Source organism: Xylocopa sonorina, chromosome 1 (genome assembly GCF_050948175.1).
Source record: "Xylocopa sonorina isolate GNS202 chromosome 1, iyXylSono1_principal, whole genome shotgun sequence".
NCBI lineage: Eukaryota > Metazoa > Arthropoda > Insecta > Hymenoptera > Apidae > Xylocopa > Xylocopa sonorina.
This window is the reverse complement of record NC_135193.1, coordinates 19,455,051-19,475,978: the sequence shown is the minus strand read 5'-3', so window position 1 is coordinate 19,475,978 and position 20,928 is coordinate 19,455,051. Positions and strand designations below refer to the sequence as shown.

Genomic DNA, 20,928 nt, shown 5'->3' with positions numbered 1-20,928 from the left:
AACGTTAACCGCTTTTGATTCCTCGTGAGTCTCTTTTCTGCGAAGGTGCGCTATCTAAATGATGATGGAAGAAGATCCGGTGGAAAGGCACCGAGAGAAGTATTCGCGTTGTAATGCAATTGTTGAACGTGTGATCGGGTCCACGTTTTCATCCTTCGCAAATTTACGTATTCAAACGAAATTAATTGTTAGTGTTAAATAGAAACGTCGATAAATAATATTATAATGTAAAACAATAAATTATCAAGGGAAACATGTATTAAATGATGTACGAAAATTGAGTCGAGTGTTTAATACTATGTAATCAGTAGTAACTATTAATAGTCGTGGGAAAACTAAACATCTGTTAAAAGAATCATAATCATTCAACAAGTGAGATTGAAATAGAAACTATCTTGTAGTATGACTTTTAATCGACGGAAATATTGCTCTTTTTACTGAGAAGGTCAGATATAAAATGCGTTTATATTCAGAATTAAGAAACTGGAGATTACAAACGCGTCCCGATTAATGGAGAAGTTTACAACGTTGTAAATATTTGGCTTTGATTTTTCTAGTTCCCTAGACATGGATGCATGCACACGTTCATATATATATACACACACACGCACACACACGGATACAGACACAAAGACATACATTCACATACACACGAAGGATTTCTGCTTCTTAATTGGCAGTCATCAAAGCGTCATTAATTAATCAATTAAGCAAGCACTGTGAAGTGGAATTAAAAATCTTAAAAAAGAAAATGTGAAAACAACAAGAAACTTTTGATTTGAACCAAATGAGAAAAGGCAAGAAGTCATTTGGTGATACGGACCTTCATTTTTTATTAAATTAGTTCCAACCAAATAATCATGTTCTTTGTAACAATTTTATTTCCGTAAAGTGTTCACCCTGAAACCATGTAGCAACAGTACGGCGTAAAAAAATATTTCGTCAACTTCGAAAATAATAAATCGATTCCGATCGCTCCCGTCTGTTTCCCCTTTAACGTTTCAACTCGATTAATTCAACTGTTATCATTAAATTACGCATAGGTATAATACATGCGTATATAGATAAATATTAAAAAACAAAACAAAAAATAATCAACGAGAAGTCATTTAGTACTTTTCATATTTTTTTTTCTGTTTTTACACGCACAACTAGATCAACGTTTTTTTAAAAGTTTTGATTCTGTCCTCTAACGCGATGTAAATATGACGCGTTCTCTTCACTCTTTTTCGAATACGAAAAAAGGAAATCTAGCTCTTTCTTTCGTTTTCTTTCTCTTTTTTTTGGTTTGTTATTTACAATATATATCTATAGTACGCTACCATTTTTTTCTTTTTACAACAGTTCGTTTAACGATTGATTAGTCTGTTAGTTCTATTTCTCTTCCTTTTTTTCTCGTACCTTAAACATTACTATACAAATTTGTTGGTATTTCTCTCATTTTAACTATTCCACATTCTTGTTAACTCGTTATATTCTTTGTCTTTATTTTTCTCCCATAAAAGCTTAATTTAACATGGCTTCTTGTTTGTCTTTTTCGTAAGATTTCGAAGATCTCGAAGACTGGACTTAATTCTTTGCAAATTTTTCTCTGCCTACTTATTTGCTTCATTAATGTTTCAATAGTTGTATTTCTTCTATTGTTTTCTACACCTAGTTACATCTTTAAACTTTTTTGCATCTTCCTTTTTTTTATATGTACAGCTTCTTCTTTACCTATTTCGAGATTCTGCATTTTTTAAATTTTCCACTTTTTCAAGAGTTTATCTTCCATCATACTTTCTTCCCTCCTTTTTCTATTTTTTTCTTTTTCAGACATTCTCACACATATCCAAAATTTGTCATACCGTAATTCAATTTCTATCGCATCGAACCGTATCTTCTTTTACTCTTGCTTTGCTTCATCTTCGTATCGCGCTAAGTTTCTTTCGCCCGAGCGATAGCATCAAGAATTCCAGCCATAATTTTTTCATATTCTATCTATCTTTTTCATATTCTATCTGCTCCAAGTCAACTCCATCAAAAGTCACGTGTCTTCCTCTACTTTATCCTTAGCCTTCCACCAAAAGGATACATTTTGTGCGATTACTGGCCATTCGTGAAAATCTTTTGGCAAGTCTTTGAAACAACTAAAAGAGTGTTTCCTGCGACCAGACTGGTGGGCTCGTTGGTAACGGTGCCGGCGGTGGTCTGTGTCTGAGCTCGATCACTGGTGAACACGGCGGAGAACCGGGACTGCTTTGGCTGCTAGTGCTCGTGGAGACTGCCTGAGGTCTGTTGATACAACCAGAGTAAGAACTTTCCTGGCTAATACCGTAAATAGGAATAACAAAGCACAATATAATAGGAAACACTTCACCTAGAAGTTTCAACAGCTGCGCTGATGCTATGGCAAACTTGACAAGGTTTCCCGCTAGATCGTCGCCTAGGAACACTCCCAGCGCAACCGTCCCATTTCTCGACCGTTTTTCTCTTGTTCGAGGGTACCCGCAGAAATCGTCGACAGCTTGGCCCAGGTGCTTCAGAGTCGGTCGAGAATCCGGACACTTCGTCCTCTGTGTCGAGACACTCTTCTTGCTCGTCGCTTCTCAGGAAGACCGAGTCGGAACCCAGCGATCTGCAATAATTCAAACTAGAAATTTACACGTAACGTCACATCGGTATCGAAACAAAACGATAACAAGGGAGACTAAATTCTTTCTCAAAATCTTGTACAGTATTACGTTATACAGACGCTGACCTAGAGTCTGGTTCCGGAGGATCGACACTACCCATGGAAGCCAATGGTGCTCTCTTACCAGAAGTTTTCGTAATCATCATTTCGTTCACGTAAAGACCTGCTTCGCTTGTGCACGGAGAAAGCTCTGGGGTTGGTTGGATTACCTGTGAATCAATCGCAGAGATTATTTAATCGTATCATTTCCATGTCGTAAGAAGAGAAATGGAGGTAGAAGGGAGAGAGAGAGCAATCTTGATACGAAAGCGAGGGAATCGATTTCTTGAGGGTTCACCTGAATATCAATGGGATAGTAAAGGTCCCAGGGTTCATCGTGGGCAGCATGTTTCGTCGAGAACGTAGGATGAAGTGGCAAACACGGTACTGGCATCGCAGATCCTCTCCTCTCCAAATAACTACTCCCAGTGCTGCTACACGTCACCGAACTGCATCTCCTTTGTTCTTCCGGAAGTGTCAAATTCGGCTGCTTTGTTGGTGGAGTTAACAGAGCCTCGTATCCACCCCCAACCGATGCGAAACGCGGTCCGATTCTTGGCAAATGAGATTGAGTCACCTTTAAACGAGAGTATACGATCGGTATCGACAAAAAGTTAAAGCATGCGTTGTTAAAGCAATAGAAATTATATTTGATCGTAATTCTGTTCGTGAATAGAAGTTAATAGTAATTTCATTTATGGATAGACTGACCTCGACACAAAGAGATCTTCTAGGACCCCGATCCGACCTAGGTGGTAATCTGGCGATGGCTTCGAGGGCGGCTGCGAGTGCTCTTTCCTCGGCTTCCGCTTCAGCTACCGCCGCGGCCGCAGCTGCGGTCAGTCTTGGATCCTCCAACTGTTTGCTCGATTTACACCTATCCCGCATACCCTCCTTTTACTCCTTTTCTCATATTCGCATACCATTTCTAACTACCGTAAAAATAACTTTCTTCGGGTGTTCGAGGACATCGGTTACTTCGAAATCAGAATCAGGACAACTTTTTTTAACTCTGAAAATTGCGCTCCCCGGGCATTGTACTGCAAACAACTTCGAAGCTTTTCAGAAAATCAGGACAAGGTATTCGTGAAAATCTTAATTAAAAACAAACTACGAACCAACTTTTTGAAGAAAACATTTTTTTAAAAAGTTGATAAACACCTTTGAAACTTGAACTCCGATTAAGCACCGCAAATGCTTTCCATATGGCGAGAGCACAGAGAAAGTTTTTCTTCTTTTTTTTACGCGGGAGCAATTTTCAGGAATTTATAAAATAGTCGAACCTCGAGCAACTCGGCGAAAGTTTCAACTCTAAAATTAGGTTTTGCACATAGTAACGTGTAAAGGGTGAAAAGTAAGGCGGAGATGGAACTTGCCTGCTTTTATAAACAAGCAGAAGGATCATGAGACCGAAAAAACCACCTAGAGTAGCTGCGATTCTGACCCCGGTCATAACATCGTAAGTTTTGTAGAATTCAATTTTGAGTTGCTCCCGCTCGCTGAGGGTCGACGTCGCTTCCGGCAGGAACGTCGTCGAGTCTATCCTCCTCGTCGTTACGTTGCTTACGTTTACGTTGCTGCCTACGACACTCCCCATACCTGAGCAAGAAAGAATCGCATCCATCTTTTTCTTCTAAAATTGTTTTATATTTTTCGAGAAGAAACAGTTTGAGAACGTTACTCGTATCGACTAGTTGAGTGAGCCGTTCGCGCTTAGACGAGTTATTCATAATTACATGGACCCATATTAAAGAGTAATAATTATAGAATCATAAAAAAAGTTATTTGTAAACATACAAATGGATTTCATTTAACGACAATTGTGTATTTGTTAATGAAACTCGTACGCTAACGACATTCACGTGGAGACGGATTTGTGGGTGGAAAGAGTATCGCAACGGTTTGACACACTTCTCTACGTATAAAAGGTTGTTGCGAGCATGGTCGTATGAGATGTATGGATATGTTCGCTTGCAAATAAATCGCGGCAGAAAGGGTGAATTGACTGTAAGTTTCAGAGTACTTCGCTCGGTTGCAGACTGTTATATTTTCGCGAGGCATCAAATTGTACGGCCCTGCTGTTCCCAACAAAAGTAACGTCATTCTAGGATACTTTTAGAAACATCTGTATATGCACGCTTGAATCGAGTTTAACGCAATTATTAAAAAAGGTAACAAGTTGTACAGCTGGTTTTTTTTAACAACTAGATGAACTGACGTTTAAAAAAAAAAAAATTTCACGCATTAAACAGTCGTGTGTAATTAGTCAAACTGTTAATTATTTATCGATTAATAAATTCTCGACGTTAAAGCGATCATGCAGTACGATTCCAAAGAGATATGGCAACGATTTCGCGTTTGAAGCAGTGAAAGAGACGGTTGATTTGAATGGCATTCTGGTTAATAATGGCTGAAAATGGATTTCAATCTGTTCGGAATATCTTATTGTCGAATTGGAGCAAAAGTATTGGAAGCCACGTGGTACTGGTTCGGAAAAGTCATAGCACTGCTATCGAATTCCGGTGATAATCAATAGCAGGGAACTTTTAAGGGGTGTCCTATAGAGTGCCACTCAATCGAGAGCTGCTACCTCGAGAATGGAGAACACTTTGAAAACAATGATAAAACGGAAAAGGCTGGCGAAACAATAGAAAATAAAGAGGAAAATACTTTTTTCCCAGAGATTTTAATCCTACGAGTGCTTTTCGGTCATGGATTTATACTAATTGCTTCGCTAATCGACGTTATCGGTCAACAACGATAGCAGAAAGATGTTAGCATTCCATCGTTACAATGTAAGTTATTCTGTTACTCCTAAACATAAGAAAAAACAAAATTATACAAATAATAATGATTTTCGTATTGTCATCACGATAATTGATAAAGTGTCGTGCTCTATTTAAGTTTTCAAAGCAACAACTCTGGTCGAGACAATATTTTCGTACCCGTGCCTAACCGTGGTAGCATTGTACTTATAGCTTCTAGGTTCTGGATATTGATTTCAAGCTAGAGAATCGATGGAGCCTGTCTTACGACGTCTCGATAAGACGTGTCACTGATAACGCTTTTTCGTTCCCCACGGAAATCCATTTTACCTGGCTGACTTTCCACGCGAAACCGAATTTAAAGGCGACGCTACAAACACACGGTTTATTGAAGTATAAAATATGCAGGAAGCTACATATATAAACGTATGAAAACAAAGATGAAGCATCTGGCAAAGATTAGTCCAAAAATACCTCAATAACGTAGAATCATTCGAGAACAACTTCTTATTTATTCCTATCCATAATTCATGCTTCAATAGGTTTTATTATAATGTTCACATCTTCCGTTGGCAATATCTTATTGTATTTTAATGCGGATCGAAATATCTGTCGTAATTGTGCGTCCTTTTTGAAGTCATTTGAAATTGAATAATCATTTCGCAGAACAAGAAAGAGGATAGGCGAACAAAAGAGGCAAAAATCCGACGAGGAGTGCAGTTTAGAGAGCTGAAAAATTCGAGCGATTGAAAGAGAGAGAAGAAATGAATAGACACGTTCTTTAGATGTTCAACGAAACGGAATTCCCGGTGAACTCGGTCGAAATTCCGAGATTTCGCTTAGGAAGCACTGAATAAGGGGGTTAATAGGTCGATTTAAGCGAACGAGGACGACAACCTGTGGCTGTTGTGCGGTAACCCTCAAGGATCCTACCTTACGAAATCCTCCGAGAGCTTTAAACCTATTTGTTGATAACATTGATAACGACGAACGTTCTTTAAAATGATCATCGTCTAACAACTGTATCAGAAAAAGGAACCAATTTTCTATCGATCTTTGATCAACTACTGAAAGCTTGGAACTTTTTTCTTCTAATCAAAAATGAGTCTCACTCGGTCGAAGAAGGGTCATGGAGGTTCGTCGAGGTTCAGTAGGGGCGAAGGATTCGTTCAGTCGCTTCTCATCGCATTCCTTCTCTACTTTAGAGAAAACTCGGCTTTTCCGGTGTCTCTCGTTGAAAAAATCAATATCTATTATCTTCACGTGAATTTCTACATACGATGTCTATCATTTTCGCACGAGCTGCTGCGCGATGAAATCATGTCTCGGCCATTACACTATTGGGTATGACACACCATGTTTCCTTAGTTAGATAGACGGTGAAAGTAATACGATACGATGATAATTATTTTTTTCAAATTCAATCGTCTAAATATATCCGTATGATTTTCTAAATTTAAATAAATCAATAAACGTGACATGCATTAATATGCAGATACGCTCGTTTTACTTCGGTACACGCTTACGTTCCATGCTATCTTCCGCGGTACAGTACTCCACTGTTTCGCAGAAAATAGTATGAGTTGCAGCTATCCAGACTACATAGCTGGATTTATGCGCTGTTATTTTCACTGCTGTAAACATGAGATGTTACACGTATGAAAGTATCATATCCTGTATTGGATGAGCTCATCTTAATGCCTCGTATATAGAAACGGAAATGAATACCGGAAAAGTATTTCAGAGATATTTTTTTTTTTTTTGTTGCCCCATATTGTCCACTTGAAACGTACCAAATTACTATTAACAACTTTACCCGGCTCATCAAGTGAACACTCTGTATAACAGCTATTAAGAGAGAATTATTAATAGCGCTTAAAGCGCTCTATTACGGCGCATAAAATATGACCGGGATGCATCTTGATCAATTAAAACAAGGAAACGTAACGATCGCATAATTGAAACAGTCCCCCCAATCGTTAGAATCAAGTTTATCGCCAGGCATATTCGTTTTATTTCCCCCGACAAATAAGCGGCCGGGGTAAAATAAATTGTCTTCTTGATTAATGAACCTCATCGCCGCGACCAAGTAGGTATCTCGTAAATCAAGCCCACGTATTCGACTACCATATTTCTTTGCTAATGTACGTCGAAACCGTGCAACTTCGACTAAAACAACCATCGACACGCCCAACTTTCCAGCTGCGCATGTATACACAAATGAAATCCGCGTCTATCCAACAGTAGGAGCAAATTGATAACCGACAACACGAGCCCCAAACGATCCGACAAATTCAATTTATGAAATCGAGCTGCCTCGCGAGCGAAACGTGGCCAAGACATAATCGTGGTCGATTTAGATTTGATGGGAGGAATACAGGATGGTTATAGCCATCGGAATAAAAGGTCATACATATTTATGAGCAAGCACTTCAGTCATCGATTCTCATCATTTTGATACACCTAAGCACATCTTTCCTTTTGCGCACGGCTTGGAGAAAGAATTCTAAATAACCGTAACTTATTTAGTTTTAATTGTAATAAATACTTAAAGATAGTTACATCAGTCATAACTTTCACTGATTACATCTTATTAGAGGACACGTCTGAGCAATAATTCAACCTGAGTACCTCACTAATGATATCAACAGACAATTATACATTTATTTCACTAATTTTCCTTGGACGTTCAAAATATTAACTAGAAAAGTTAAACGAAAAATGTACCACTGGTACAATAAAACCGATACGTATGAAAAAGAAAAGAAGGAGCTTTACACGGCCCTTTATTCCGCCATGAGGATCAGTATCATTTATCTAGTAATTCTCCTTAAACGATTAGATTATAACCATCCCATATTCCCCTATGATATATACCAACAATAATACGTCGACCCTAACTGATACCGGGGGTGAGCAATTTGTAAAGCAATCAAGAAAGAAATCGTCCTTTTCTTCGTGATGGACAAAAGGGGTCGTGTCGGATGGGAATCGATATGGGGCAGGTAGGCGGTCGAAGGCATTTCAGCTTGGGGTAGAGAGGGGTAGACGGAGGATTCGTCGGGGTGGCTGAGCTGGCAGGGGAACCAGGTATCGATTCCAGGCTGCAAGAGGAGAAAGAACCCCTCCCGTTGCTCCGTACCCTCTTCCCAGCCCACGCACTACGGGTCACCGGGTCAAAGCTCACGGCCGGCTCACTGTTGCTTCTGCCTTTTCTTGTCACTGTTTTGATAGTACAATGTTCTCTCTTTGCAATTCAAAGGGAATGAAAGGTGCTCGTGACGCGATTTCAGTTAATATCTTATAGGCAACATATTGAATGGTCAGTATTTACATCTACACTTCGGTCACTATCTAAATCGACCTCTGCTCAGTACTTTGTTACCAAAAAGATGAGTATAAAAATAGCGAATGGAATTAATTACTGGCTGTAGTATGTAAATTCGATTGGATACAGTGCACTTGGTACTTCCTCGAACCTTTCTCCATTTTTCTGACCAAAGATCATTCTGGTATGGATGAATGATAATTAACGTTCCAAGTTTTAATGCTTCGATACTGTAACACGTATAGGAAATGTTTATAGTGGAAATACCTGTTGTTAAATCTAATTACTTAATGGATCACCGCTTGGTGTCCTTATTGATAAGTATGTGACCTTATCAGTTGGATGTTGCAGGGTGTGACGAGAACAAATATTCGCCTGTTACTCTAAATGATTAATGCGTAGAACATTGACACCTTTTTGCAATAATTTCTAATCCATTAGCGGAAACACGTTGACGATTCGACTGGTGGGTAGGTAAATGTTCAACGATACCATTCCTATTACGATTTTTATATGAAAACAAATTAATTATTCGTTTCGTGGGTAGTTACTAAACATCTAGAGGATCGAATTTGACCATGATCTCAAAAATCTCAGAAGAATCTGTAATGAAACCAAGTTGGAACCCAGTAATCGCGAATTAGTATAAAACAGTGAAAAGTGATGAGCGAGTGAGAGGCGGAAGAAAATAGGAGTCGTTATGGTTGAGAGAGATATACCGATGGTGCTTGAAAAGCTCATACTTAGGACTGATTGTTCTTCTGGTGATTGCATCCTCCTCGGTATCATTCACGCTCTCCCTCGCTTTCATCGCTCCTCTTCAACCTCATCCTTACTTTTTACATTTCGAATGCTCGATAACTGATATTTCGGGAACGTTTCCAATCTCTCGCAAGTGAGAGAAACAGTGGCCGGCCAGGTCACTAGTTTTTCCTAGGCACCGGCCTTAAAGAGGTCACCATCGAACATGCATAATAACTCTACGGAATAATAACACGATTCTTCCTGGCAATTTTTAGAAATCCTATTTCAACGGACGTCCAACTTTTGATAACGCAGGGGCCTCATTCCAGAGCCTCAATCTAGTTCCAAGTAATACATACGAAATTCTCGTTTCTAATACCAGAGTAACAGAATTCCAGTCATACGCTCGCCGTTTTCATTGTCCTAAGCTTCCCAAGGTATATCTACAATCTCTACCTTGTCGCGTCGAGCTTGGAAAATTCTCATTTATACATTATCATATATTTCATGAAGTTCGCTGCCATTTTCATATTGTGCTACACATTTCCGCAGCTTAGACCCCTGTAGAAAGATGGCTCGAACCGAAGTCACCTGTTAGAGTTTAACAATACGATTATACGGCAATAGGGATGGCTTGACATTACTGAACGCATTGCCACCGAGCAGAGAAACCAGTAAATTACAATCGTCGAGTATTGTAAAGCCTCGTTGTCGGGTGATCCTTGAATATTCGTTATCGTTTCGACAGGAGCCAGGCTCGAGCTCCAGGGACGACCGAACGTTTCTGGAGTGGTGTGCACTCGAGTATAATTAGATGTCCCAGTTTACACGGCATCTCATTATGGAATCCATTCTGCCAGCCACAAAAGCTACGATACGTGCTTACATCGGCTGCCTTCCGTTCTCCACCCACTCGATAATAAGCTCGCCGCCTTATCGAAATTAACCATCTGCCTTGCCCGCGCTCCTCGTACTCTAGACACCGAACAGTGTGATTTAAAACAAGACGATCGCCGTGCAGACTTCTTTTCCCGTTTCCACTCGATTCTTTCCCTCTCTTCGCGTTTCGAAGAAGCCCCAAAACCATCAATGAAACGCGCACCGATTAAGTGTACCTCCGTTCTCACTTCTCAACTCTTGTAATCACCATTTTCATCGACCACGATGAACTTCTACTTGAGCTTAAAATATCGTGACAATCGAAAGAGATGTAGACGTAGCGTGTTCGAATTATGCTAATGAAATCGCCAATGTGTTATCAGATTTAATTCAATTTTAACGGCCCAGCGGTGAAAGCTTTTTACTGAAAAATCGAATACGCTTTAGAAATGTAGAGTGCCTTCGTTCTCCGATAATTATTTGGCCGCGGAAATAGACGAAAAAGGGGTCTATAATACGTTAGGTATCAAGGTATGTAACAAAAAATCGGCTCCGCGATTTGGATGGAATCTGGGTGTAATTAGTAGTTCACACTTGACCCATTAAAAAGCACGTCCATTCGCTTGGTACGAGGGCCATTGTGCGCCAGGGTCATCAAAATAATCAGTTGCAATCAGTCGTGTTCATCGTTGAACTAAATTCGATTCATCAATGGGTCGGCGATCCTAATTGGTATCGTTTACATTTCAAATCTGTCGTTCGTTCGTTACGTAAAACATCTTCCTGCGCCTTTACCCCCTTGCATGAATTATTTTCGATACGTAAATTAAAATTTAACGTACATTTAATTTCACGAAATTCGCAGCATCGCTAATTAATTAATCGCGTTATTAACAGAAGCCCCGATGAAACAGCGAAATGTCACAGTGTGGTTTCAAGGTATGCACTTTCGATAATACAGGGAACAACTGCGTTTCGAGTAAATATTAGGTATTAATTAAATGGTAATTGAAAAATCGCCGTTCGACGGTTGTACGAGCCTATCGGTGGAGATCAAATTGAAAAGAGGAGGACAAGCGTTCATACCCGTAGGGCAAGAGTCAAGCTCGATATAGGTCGACCTATGATACGCACCGCTTTACGAGTGAAGAGTTTCAATGCTTCCTGCATTTTTTCTTACTCGTGAAATAGCCAAATTGAGCCCGGCGTCGCCTTAAAGTAGCTCAAGGTTCACGTTAAGACCGCAGTGTGCCATGTTATAACTGAACAGTTTATGCAAAACAAAAAAAAAAAAAGAAAACCAATTATTTCGACTTGTCCAGGCTGGGACTTGCCCTGGCTAGTTCTAAAAGATTCCTCAAGAATAATAGCCTGGCTAAACTCGCTCCCGTGGACAGAGGAGTAGGAAAGGAAAAGAAAAAAGGGGCATAACAAAAAGGTACTTGGGCGCTTTGCACATACCATAGGATTTATCGTGCTGCTGTTTTCCAAAAGTTTTCATAGGAACGTCTCGAGTACAGAATTTTATTTTCGCAAAGGTAGATGCTCTCGAAATAGGTTCGTCGGAAGATATTGTAATTATCCCGCAGCCGTGAAAGTTTAACGAGAACCAGTTAATAAGCCAATTCTCTTTTTTTCGATTCTCTGTTCCGAAGCGTGGCAAAAGGGAGATGGTTGCAGAGCAACTTCGGTCGGGTTAATTATATACACAACGGAATTCTTCGCTTCGAGGAATTGATTAAAAAATCCGAGACATTTTGAGACCGTGATAATTATCGGGCGCAAGAATTCTGAGGGAGGAGCTTGTCTTGAATAGGCGATCGTTTGTAATGTCAATGATCCAAGGTCGCGTGTAGAATCCATGAGAGGAATAAGAGCTGAAATTCAACAGGACGAATTTAGACTCCGGCCTTCGGCTCGGATTCACCTCAATGTAGCCGTAGAACTTCGATTAGCTGAACGTTCGATTCTTCGAGCTATTATTTTAATCACGTTTTTCGTCCGAACGAAAATCCCAGGCAACTTAACCGGACACGTACTCTGCGTATAACATCAAATTCAATATTTCATTAAATCGGAAATTAAATTATACGAGATTAATTTAATAACACCAGATAAATCTAATTCGATTGTTCTTTTTTAATTTCATACTTCTCACGGTGATTCACGCGTTATTAATTGTTGCTATTATTACCGTTCTCATCGTATCGATATAAAATAAATTCAATTGTCCGAAACGTTTTTTGATAAATGAAACATCTGTATCGCCTGCGGTTAATTTCCATCCGTTTCTTAAAGTGGACGCACGTTTGCATCCTGAAGGATCTGAACAGATGGAAAATTGGAGGTATTTCTTTGCGAAAAATAATTTCTGCGATGAAAGCGACGCAGAGAAACGAGCAACGTTGCGAGAAAACAAGTTTCGTAACGAGAACGTATATTTCACAGCACGTTTCCGAAATTTCTTTGGTGGTCTGGTGAGCATCAAGGTTTCGAGCGTAAACAATTCGATTAGGTCAAGATTTACTAGTCCGATTTTATCCTGCGACAAGAGACATCCTATCTAGGTCCAAAACTCTCTGTACGAATTTCGTGCGGCCTATTTTCCATGCAACTTCCGCTTCTCCATTGCAAACTAAAATTCTACTCGATTCGACGCGCACACGCCCTTTTTAAATACTAATGCGAAGAGACTATTTCGTAATCATGGGTGTGAAGATTGTTGGTTCCTCGACGAACACTTTCAGTGGTACCACAAGTGAAAATAAAAGACTCTTGGAGTTAGGTTTAATAAACATCCTGTACTCTCTCATGAGCAGCTCGTACTCTCAAAGTTTGGCACGGTCCTTTCCGAGATATTTTAAGATGTTCACAGGAAGAAAGGAAGAAAGGCGTCTTCGCGAAGAAACGAGTCAAGTATCGAACATGTGGTCGATCATTAAATAATTGGTGGCTGAGGAATATTTACCTCTATCAATGAACGCAGGGGTCGGCATCGATGCGACGAGAGAGCGGATATCAGTGGCAGTGATATCGTAGACTCGAACGAGCCTCCTTGCTGACTTCCTCCTCCTCTTCCTCCTCTTCTTCTTCCTCTTCTTCCTCGTCCTCCTCGTCTTCGTCTTCAGGACGAGGCACGGATCTAGTGGTCATCTCCGTCTTACCCACGACCGCGAGTTCATCCTTGCTACGCCCGATAACACCTACCCTCTCGAACAAACCCGTAAACAAATGTTCTCAATATACTCATTAAAAGATAAATAGCATGAAAAAAGCAGTGTGATCAATTGTAAAATGATCCAACCGAACGGTATTCGCAGATTCCTAAAAAAACATTCTATTTATAGGGTTCTAATAGCTGCTGGATCGCACCCCAGCTGAATACCAAGATTTACAAAATTTTTCTAGCGCTGGAAATTTGAAAAGCTCCAGACAGTCTCAGTAGTCCAGGGAAACTCTCACTGTCGCGACTTTAAGAAACGTTACGTTAAATTATTCACAGGGTAAGAAGAGTGGAACGTTTTAATTGGTGAGGTAGATCGAACAGAGCACCGATGGCTATCGATATCAAAGAATCATTGAATTTCAGTTAAAATCATAATTGATCGTTAGAATTCGTTGAGTTCTCTTTAAAACTGAAATTGTTCTACGGGAATCTAATCGAAACAAGCGAGTCGTTTGTGTTTGTTAAACGCGATTTAGTTATGCCTTAAATAAATAACTGCGCGTTGGATTTGATTGCCTAGTACACGAAATAGAAGCTAATTGGATGAATTAATTATAAAACACAGAGCGGGTTGGATAATTTTCGTCGAAATTTCACGTTTAATAAAATCAATAGCGCAGAACTCTGAACGTTGTACAATTTATTCGCGTTCGATGAAAATTGGGAGTTGAATTTGATTCTCTTTTTATCCTTTGTAAGAATAAACTTAAAAAAATAAAATGCACTTGACACGATCGGTAAAATTTTAATGTTCCGAAAATTGAATTTCTCTGCAGTTCAGAGGCTCGAATCTTCAATATTTATAATCAGCCGCTCGAACAACTTACTGATAACTGATAAGGTCTTCTTTTTTTTTTTTACCGAACAGAACTCGATCAGTTAACGGATAAAAGGTGTAAAGATAGGGGGTTCCCGTAGTTGTTTGATGAAGAGCTGGAGTGGATAATTGATAATAACCAATCGACAGGTTCCGATATTTATGGAGCACTCTTTGCAAGCTGTACGCACTTCCTGCACTTTTAATACTTATCGTATCACTTGTTATTGTGTTACATTGATGTATATCGGATATTGCCTGCATATGTTCACGAAAAGAGCTCGTTCACTGGGATGAATAACGAAAAACTTCGTTCGGTGCACTCATTAATTGAATTTCTTGTGTAACAGACTCGAATACTTTAATAATTATTCCGTTCCGCTCTCTAGTAACGTAAGAAGACTTCCAATCATTTTCAAATGTTTCTGTTTAACTGAATTTCAATGAAAAAAAATGATACGCTTATACGATTAAATCGATATCGTTGATGGTTACATCCGAAGTTATTTTAATTACATTATGTACTTGAACCCCATTGTTGTACTATAGTTGCATTCAGACTCCCAGTGAATTTGATCGGCAAAATTTATTTCATCTTTGGACGACCAGAACATTATCTGATCGTCACTTCGAATCGAACAGATTTCAACGTGACTTTATATTCCGCTTCATTTCGCATTTAACTGAAATTTTAAACAGCACAAAAAGTGAAGAAATTTTTTCAGCTGAAAAACGTCCGAAGTACACTGTTAACATACTATCTCATCTACCCCAGTCGACTTCCGGCAAATTGGAGCACATTTCCCGGTAAAAACTTGCTCCCAGAATGAAAAATGTCACTTTTTATTTTTAATTCTTCCACAGTATTTTAGAATGTTCGGTCGTGACAAAGACGTAGTTCGCACCAGTGTATCGTTAATAAGGACACCAGTAGTGCGCCCAGAGCTGAATACCTCATGCTCTGCACTCTGCACTCTAGAGCACTCGAGAGGAGGCCAAGAGCCCTGAAAGGTATCACTGCTAATTTCTTTTAAAGAGAAACACGTCCTCGGTTCACCGAGACTCTCTGCAGTCTGATGCTGATAACGTTTTCTGCCCGAATACTTATTTCGGTCTAGGTCTTGGTCTTGGTCTTGGTCTGAGTATTATGGCATACGTTATGTACACTTGCTCGTAACTTGAACATCAAACCCAAGTTATTTTACATCTACATTTAACAATGAAGGCAGTTTGCAGTTATCCGGTTCGAAAATTTAAAGAGACTGGTAACTTGATTTGAAAAATGCAAAACCCAAAGGATATTCAACTTAATAATTGGAAGGCTTTGAAGGCGAAGAGATTACGTTACAAATATAAAGTTTCCGAGTAAACTGAGACACCCTCGAACGTACTCTCTTTTTCTGTTCACTGGGAGAACAAAGTGGAATGAGATTTTTTATAAAAGAGCATCTCACACCAACTCTAGTCATTACAATGACTCAATTTTCAAAAAAAACATCATACTACACCTTTTTATCCGCCTACCAATTTAAAAGTGCCCTGTTCTTGGATTCTCGCGCTAATTTTCTGATCGAAACGTCTAGTTTTGATGCGAAAAAGACTATCGATACTTTCAAAACTCACCTCAAGTTTCACGATTGCTTTTTGTCTTCATCATTGAGGAGGCGACCGTCTCCAGAAGATATTTCTTCTTCGTTTGCAACGTTTCCTTCCTACGAACCTCCTTTAACGAACATTTTCGTGACGTTTTTAAGTGCATATTACTCTTTCCCTGAACTGTGTTGCCGCTTCTCTTCTTTATCACATCTCAATCGTCACTAGTCGAATCACCTGATCAATGCAGCGTTCACTTTATCGCGACAGTTAGTTTCTTCCGCAACATTTCCTTGCCGTACACACGATTCTCATGCGATTCACGTCTTTGTTCTTCATCGTCGTTCACTTATGCGTTCACTTATGCTAAACTTCGACATGGATTAATTGCAACGCAAGCTGCGTTAAATATGATCGGGATAGTTATTCACGTCACAGCTTGTACAAATAACTCCTTCGTGGATATGACGAACGAATGTGCGGTTACAGATGCGTCGTGTTAGCAATAATAACTTGAATTAAGTTAAATTTCTATTAAGGAACATCTTCTAACGATCTGATCAAATTAGTGTTCAAGCATACCGAAAATAATTTGCGACGTTGTTGTAACTTTTATATTACTGTGTCTGGCATATTGGTATTAAAGCTGAAAGAATAACTCGCGCGGAGGAATTAAACGAAAATTATTCAAAGCTTTCAGAGCAGTAATTCTAATATAAGGAGGACGCGCTAACGAATGTAAATTGTCCTAGCCTTTTACCATTATATGAACGAAATACTAGCTCCCAAAAAAACTACCACACGTCCCTTATAATTTTTATCATTATTTCCATTACCTCTGGGAAATGAACAAATGTTTGTTGATGATTACAAAAGCAGCCCGAGTTTAGAAAACGGTATATTTTTTATTTGAAAATATTGCAACTTTCGAATATCTTATTTAATGAGCGACTCAATCCTTCGATTAATGATCTTTAGACACTGTTTAACAATGGCCTCTATACACAATTTTGTAAACTATAATTGTTATAAAAACGTATACCTATTTCACACACAGTTTCACTTCCTAATAACACGATTATTTATCTATAACTATTTAGTTTGCATCACAAATTTGAATAATACGTATTATATGGATATAAATTTAGAAACATTTCACATAATTATACGGACAACACGCAGGCAAACGCACATGCATACACGCATACGTACACAGTCACAAACAGCACTTGAGTAAAATTACTACCGTGAACTAAGAGTTAAAAAAATGTTCACGAAAGCTCTACCTCAATTACAATGTTCACATCGAATTACGTCTGGTAATTTAGACAATTTAATTTTCTTGCCTCTACTTTTCTCCCCTCAACATTGTAACTACCATTAATTAAAGATTAAAAAGTAAACTTAACGATTTAACGTCAGAATTTACAATTGAAAAGTATGCATAAAAAATTGCTTAATTCTTTGAAGCTAGGCGACATGTTATATTACTAATGATGTAACTAATTAATTTAGAATAAAGCAGTAATAACAATTCGGTTATCATGATTAGACGGAACGTAAAATATTTATAACGTATTAAATATTTCAGTAGTGTAGAAGACTGAATTGATTAATAATTATGTATCTATATATAGTGATATGCTGCAGTCTTTTACAAAATGGGTCGCGTAAAGTGTTGCAAACCATTTCCTCCGCAACTATTCAACCGAATTCTTTTCTCATCCTCGCGGGTTCGACGTAACTTCCGCTCGTTTCTTTAAAATAAAATGAGGCCTAAATTCCTTTGGTCACGCTACGATAGTTCTTTTACAAATAAGTAATATTCGCTTCTAAACGAACTAATTAATTATATCATACATATTCATATAAATAATCTTTTTGTTATTATCGTTGCTACTTCTTAATTTATTCTTATAGCAAAAGATAAAAAAAATGTAAATCACGTATTTTTTCTTTTTTGCTATTCTTTATTACAATATATATTACCTTTTTTTATCACTCTACTTTTGGAACTTTAAAAAAAATGTGTCAACTACCAACTGATTCTCGAGGCAAAATTTTTCTGCACTTTCAACAACAAACTTTTCATACTGCATTTTTAAAAGTCATTGCAAGAGAGAAATTCTAAAAAATATCATAAATGCGTGATGACAATCCGTAAGAAAAATATACTTCGTGGAGCGTGAAATAACAAAATATTTTCACCTTCGCATCCTTATATATTTCTATCTCTTTATGCGTTTAGTAACGCAAAAGAAAAGAGAGGACCAGAATTTCTTGAAGCATAATGATTTTTCGGTGATTTAAAATATCATCAGGCAGGAACATTTGGAAAACGATTTCTAGCAGCGCATGGAAATTTCAAAATACCATTAGAACAGCAACTACCTGTATCTTTCAACGCGTCACCATGTACGTGTACATACGTCATAAATTTTATTCCCCTTATGGCCAACACTCGGTACAATCCATATTGCGCTCTGTGCACGCTTTCGCATAAATAAATGACCAAGCCTGTGTCAAACAAGTAAATAAATATATAAGACAATTTCAATGGTAATATCATGCCGTTCCAGCCGGTTCTTATAAAGCATGCAATTTTTCTATCCAACGAGATAAACGCAATATCATTTCGAACAGAGCTAGTGGAATTTCGTGTGTTCAATATGTTAACCAAATTCCCGATTCGAAAATTCAATATAAAGTTGTCTCTTGACGTTTTCCTTGTCCCGCCATGACGATTTAAAGAATGAAAGAAAGAAAAACACGATTTTCCTCTTCCCCTTAAAAGTGTTTGTCGTAACAAAAAGCTTACATGAAATGTACATAAATATGCGTACGTATATCGGTGAAGCAAAAAAAAGGAAAAGGGATAATAGGGAAACGGTGGCGTACAATATCCCAGAAACAGTTTGTTACACGAGTATTCGATAATCAATAACTCTAAAAAATCATAAACGTATGTTCTATGGTGCTGTCGTGAATTAAACGATCTTCGACCTTGACTGATATATAATCCCAATTTTGGCGGTTGCATACTTCTAAAAACACCCTCCTATGTATTGTATTCGTGCGTAGACTCCATATACTCCATATATATTCATGTGTGTATGCCTGTCTATACAGACATCGCGCGCCTATATGTATATGTACCTGTACGTAAATATCTATTGAAACCTATAGGAAGTATATATAAGAATGATTTAAACGATGACCGAAATCGGTTAATTCTGTTCATTCCTTCTTCCTGAGAAAAGAATGAGAACTTAAAAATAGGTCGAATTGGTAATTGTGTTTAATCAATTATTGTGTAACCTGTGAATTTTACTACTCCCATGTTCTGACCTTTACAAAATATTAATTGTAATCGTCTCTATTAAATAAATACACGCCTATCGTAATTTTATTTCCATTGTCAATTTACATAATAATTTTGCTGCGCGCAAACCGTCATCTTACCAATTATATTTTTTTAAATAATCCGTTACTTGTAAAAATATTGTACAAGTATAAATTAAACAAGTAAGTACAATCTGTAACATAAATTAAAGTGAAAAATAGTCTATCACATTTCGTCTAACTAACCCGCGACTCCTAACCTTTTTACCGACAGTTCTCGGATTTCGAATTACAAAATCTTACGGTCGAGCAACAATTTTCCATTTGTGAAAAATACGTTGGCTAGTATGCACAATATATATATATATATACATAACATGTACATATGTTGTCAATTTTACATATATATATACATACCTTCGGTACACATTTATACAGATAGATATTCATTCGCAACGATATATTCGCACAACCATGAATGGAACCACGCACAAGAATATTGCAAGAGAAAAACAGACTGAATGGCACGGAAAAGAGAAAAAGAAGAGGAACAAACCACATTCAAAACAACATATCCACGACACAAGCTCGCGCGGCCTACTGAAACGTCAGAAGACATGCGTTGCCCTGACGGCTGGCTTCCCCCCCCCCCCCCCCCCCTATCGCCAATCCCCCACTAAGGGTAACTCACCCCCACTAGGGTTGTCAGCAGATATATGTATGCCTGAAAGACTAAAAATAGGCTTGAGTGATCTGATTTTGTAGGGATGGAAATCATTGTGTAATAATAAATTTTCAATTACAATAGTACTGGCGATAAAAGTATTACTTATCATACGATTAAAACGAAATTTGTGAACATATATATATATATATATTTATATATGTGATAATTCTAAACATAGTTAACAATAACGATGCAGGTAAAGCGTACATAACAAGTGTACATTTTACAAATACTTTCAAATTTAGTGTACGTTTGGCAAACTAATATATATATTTTATATTGATTTATTTTACATATGTTTGTGTAACTATTTTATCCATATTATTTTCTATTCATGGACCAATTCGTCAACATAAGTATTGTTTAGTCTGTCTCTTTCGAAAGAGGTTATTTGAAAGCTATTTCAAAATGTATTGCTTCCTTGTCGCTTCCATTAGTGAGATCACAAGATCGTTTTTGTTATGATAACATAAATTATGTCATATATATTCATATAAATAATCAACAAAGTAGTAATCAGGAAAACACCTTCCAAAAACACGCATCCAATCAGCAAAGTTATCATTACAAAAGCGTCTCGCAGTCTGGTCACTTCTACTAAAATCAGTGATTTAAAGTACACTTCGAATACAAGCCACTAATAGCGCTGATATCACATTTTTTCACATCTAACGTACACTTTCATAAGAACATATTTTTCTATGACTGTTCGTGAGCTATAGTCAGGGTGTAAATTAAATAAATGATACTATGCGTGTATATGTTACAAAACAATAATAATAACAACAATGATG

General features: G+C 38.0%; 1 protein-coding gene and 1 long non-coding RNA gene across 5 annotated transcripts; both read right to left on the bottom strand.

Moving 5' to 3' along the window:
• Positions 1–2,005: 2,005 nt before the first annotated feature.
• On the bottom strand, positions 2,006–20,019 carry LOC143423043 (uncharacterized). 4 transcript variants are annotated; one of them, XM_076894114.1, is made up of 9 exons: positions 19,964–20,019; positions 16,096–16,436; positions 13,398–13,632; positions 4,090–4,312; positions 3,425–3,590; positions 3,012–3,290; positions 2,741–2,883; positions 2,360–2,617; positions 2,006–2,274 (listed from the first exon to the last, which is right to left on the bottom strand). In XM_076894114.1, exons 3-9 carry the CDS (start codon positions 13,423–13,425, stop codon positions 2,130–2,132), a joined length of 1,242 nt encoding a protein of 413 aa, XP_076750229.1. In that variant the 5' UTR covers positions 13,426–13,632; positions 16,096–16,436; positions 19,964–20,019; the 3' UTR covers positions 2,006–2,129. The 4 variants fall into 4 exon arrangements, with proteins under 4 accessions (XP_076750229.1, XP_076750220.1, XP_076750238.1 ...); XM_076894105.1 differs by having other exon boundaries at positions 16,096–16,431; positions 19,964–20,004; XM_076894123.1 differs by lacking the exon at positions 19,964–20,019 and having other exon boundaries at positions 13,398–13,639; positions 16,096–16,464.
• On the bottom strand, positions 16,480–20,024 carry LOC143423125 (uncharacterized). Its single transcript, XR_013101792.1, has 2 exons — positions 19,825–20,024; positions 16,480–16,519 (listed from the first exon to the last, which is right to left on the bottom strand). It is a non-coding gene; the product is annotated as an uncharacterized LOC143423125 (long non-coding RNA).
• Positions 20,025–20,928: the final 904 nt, after the last annotated feature.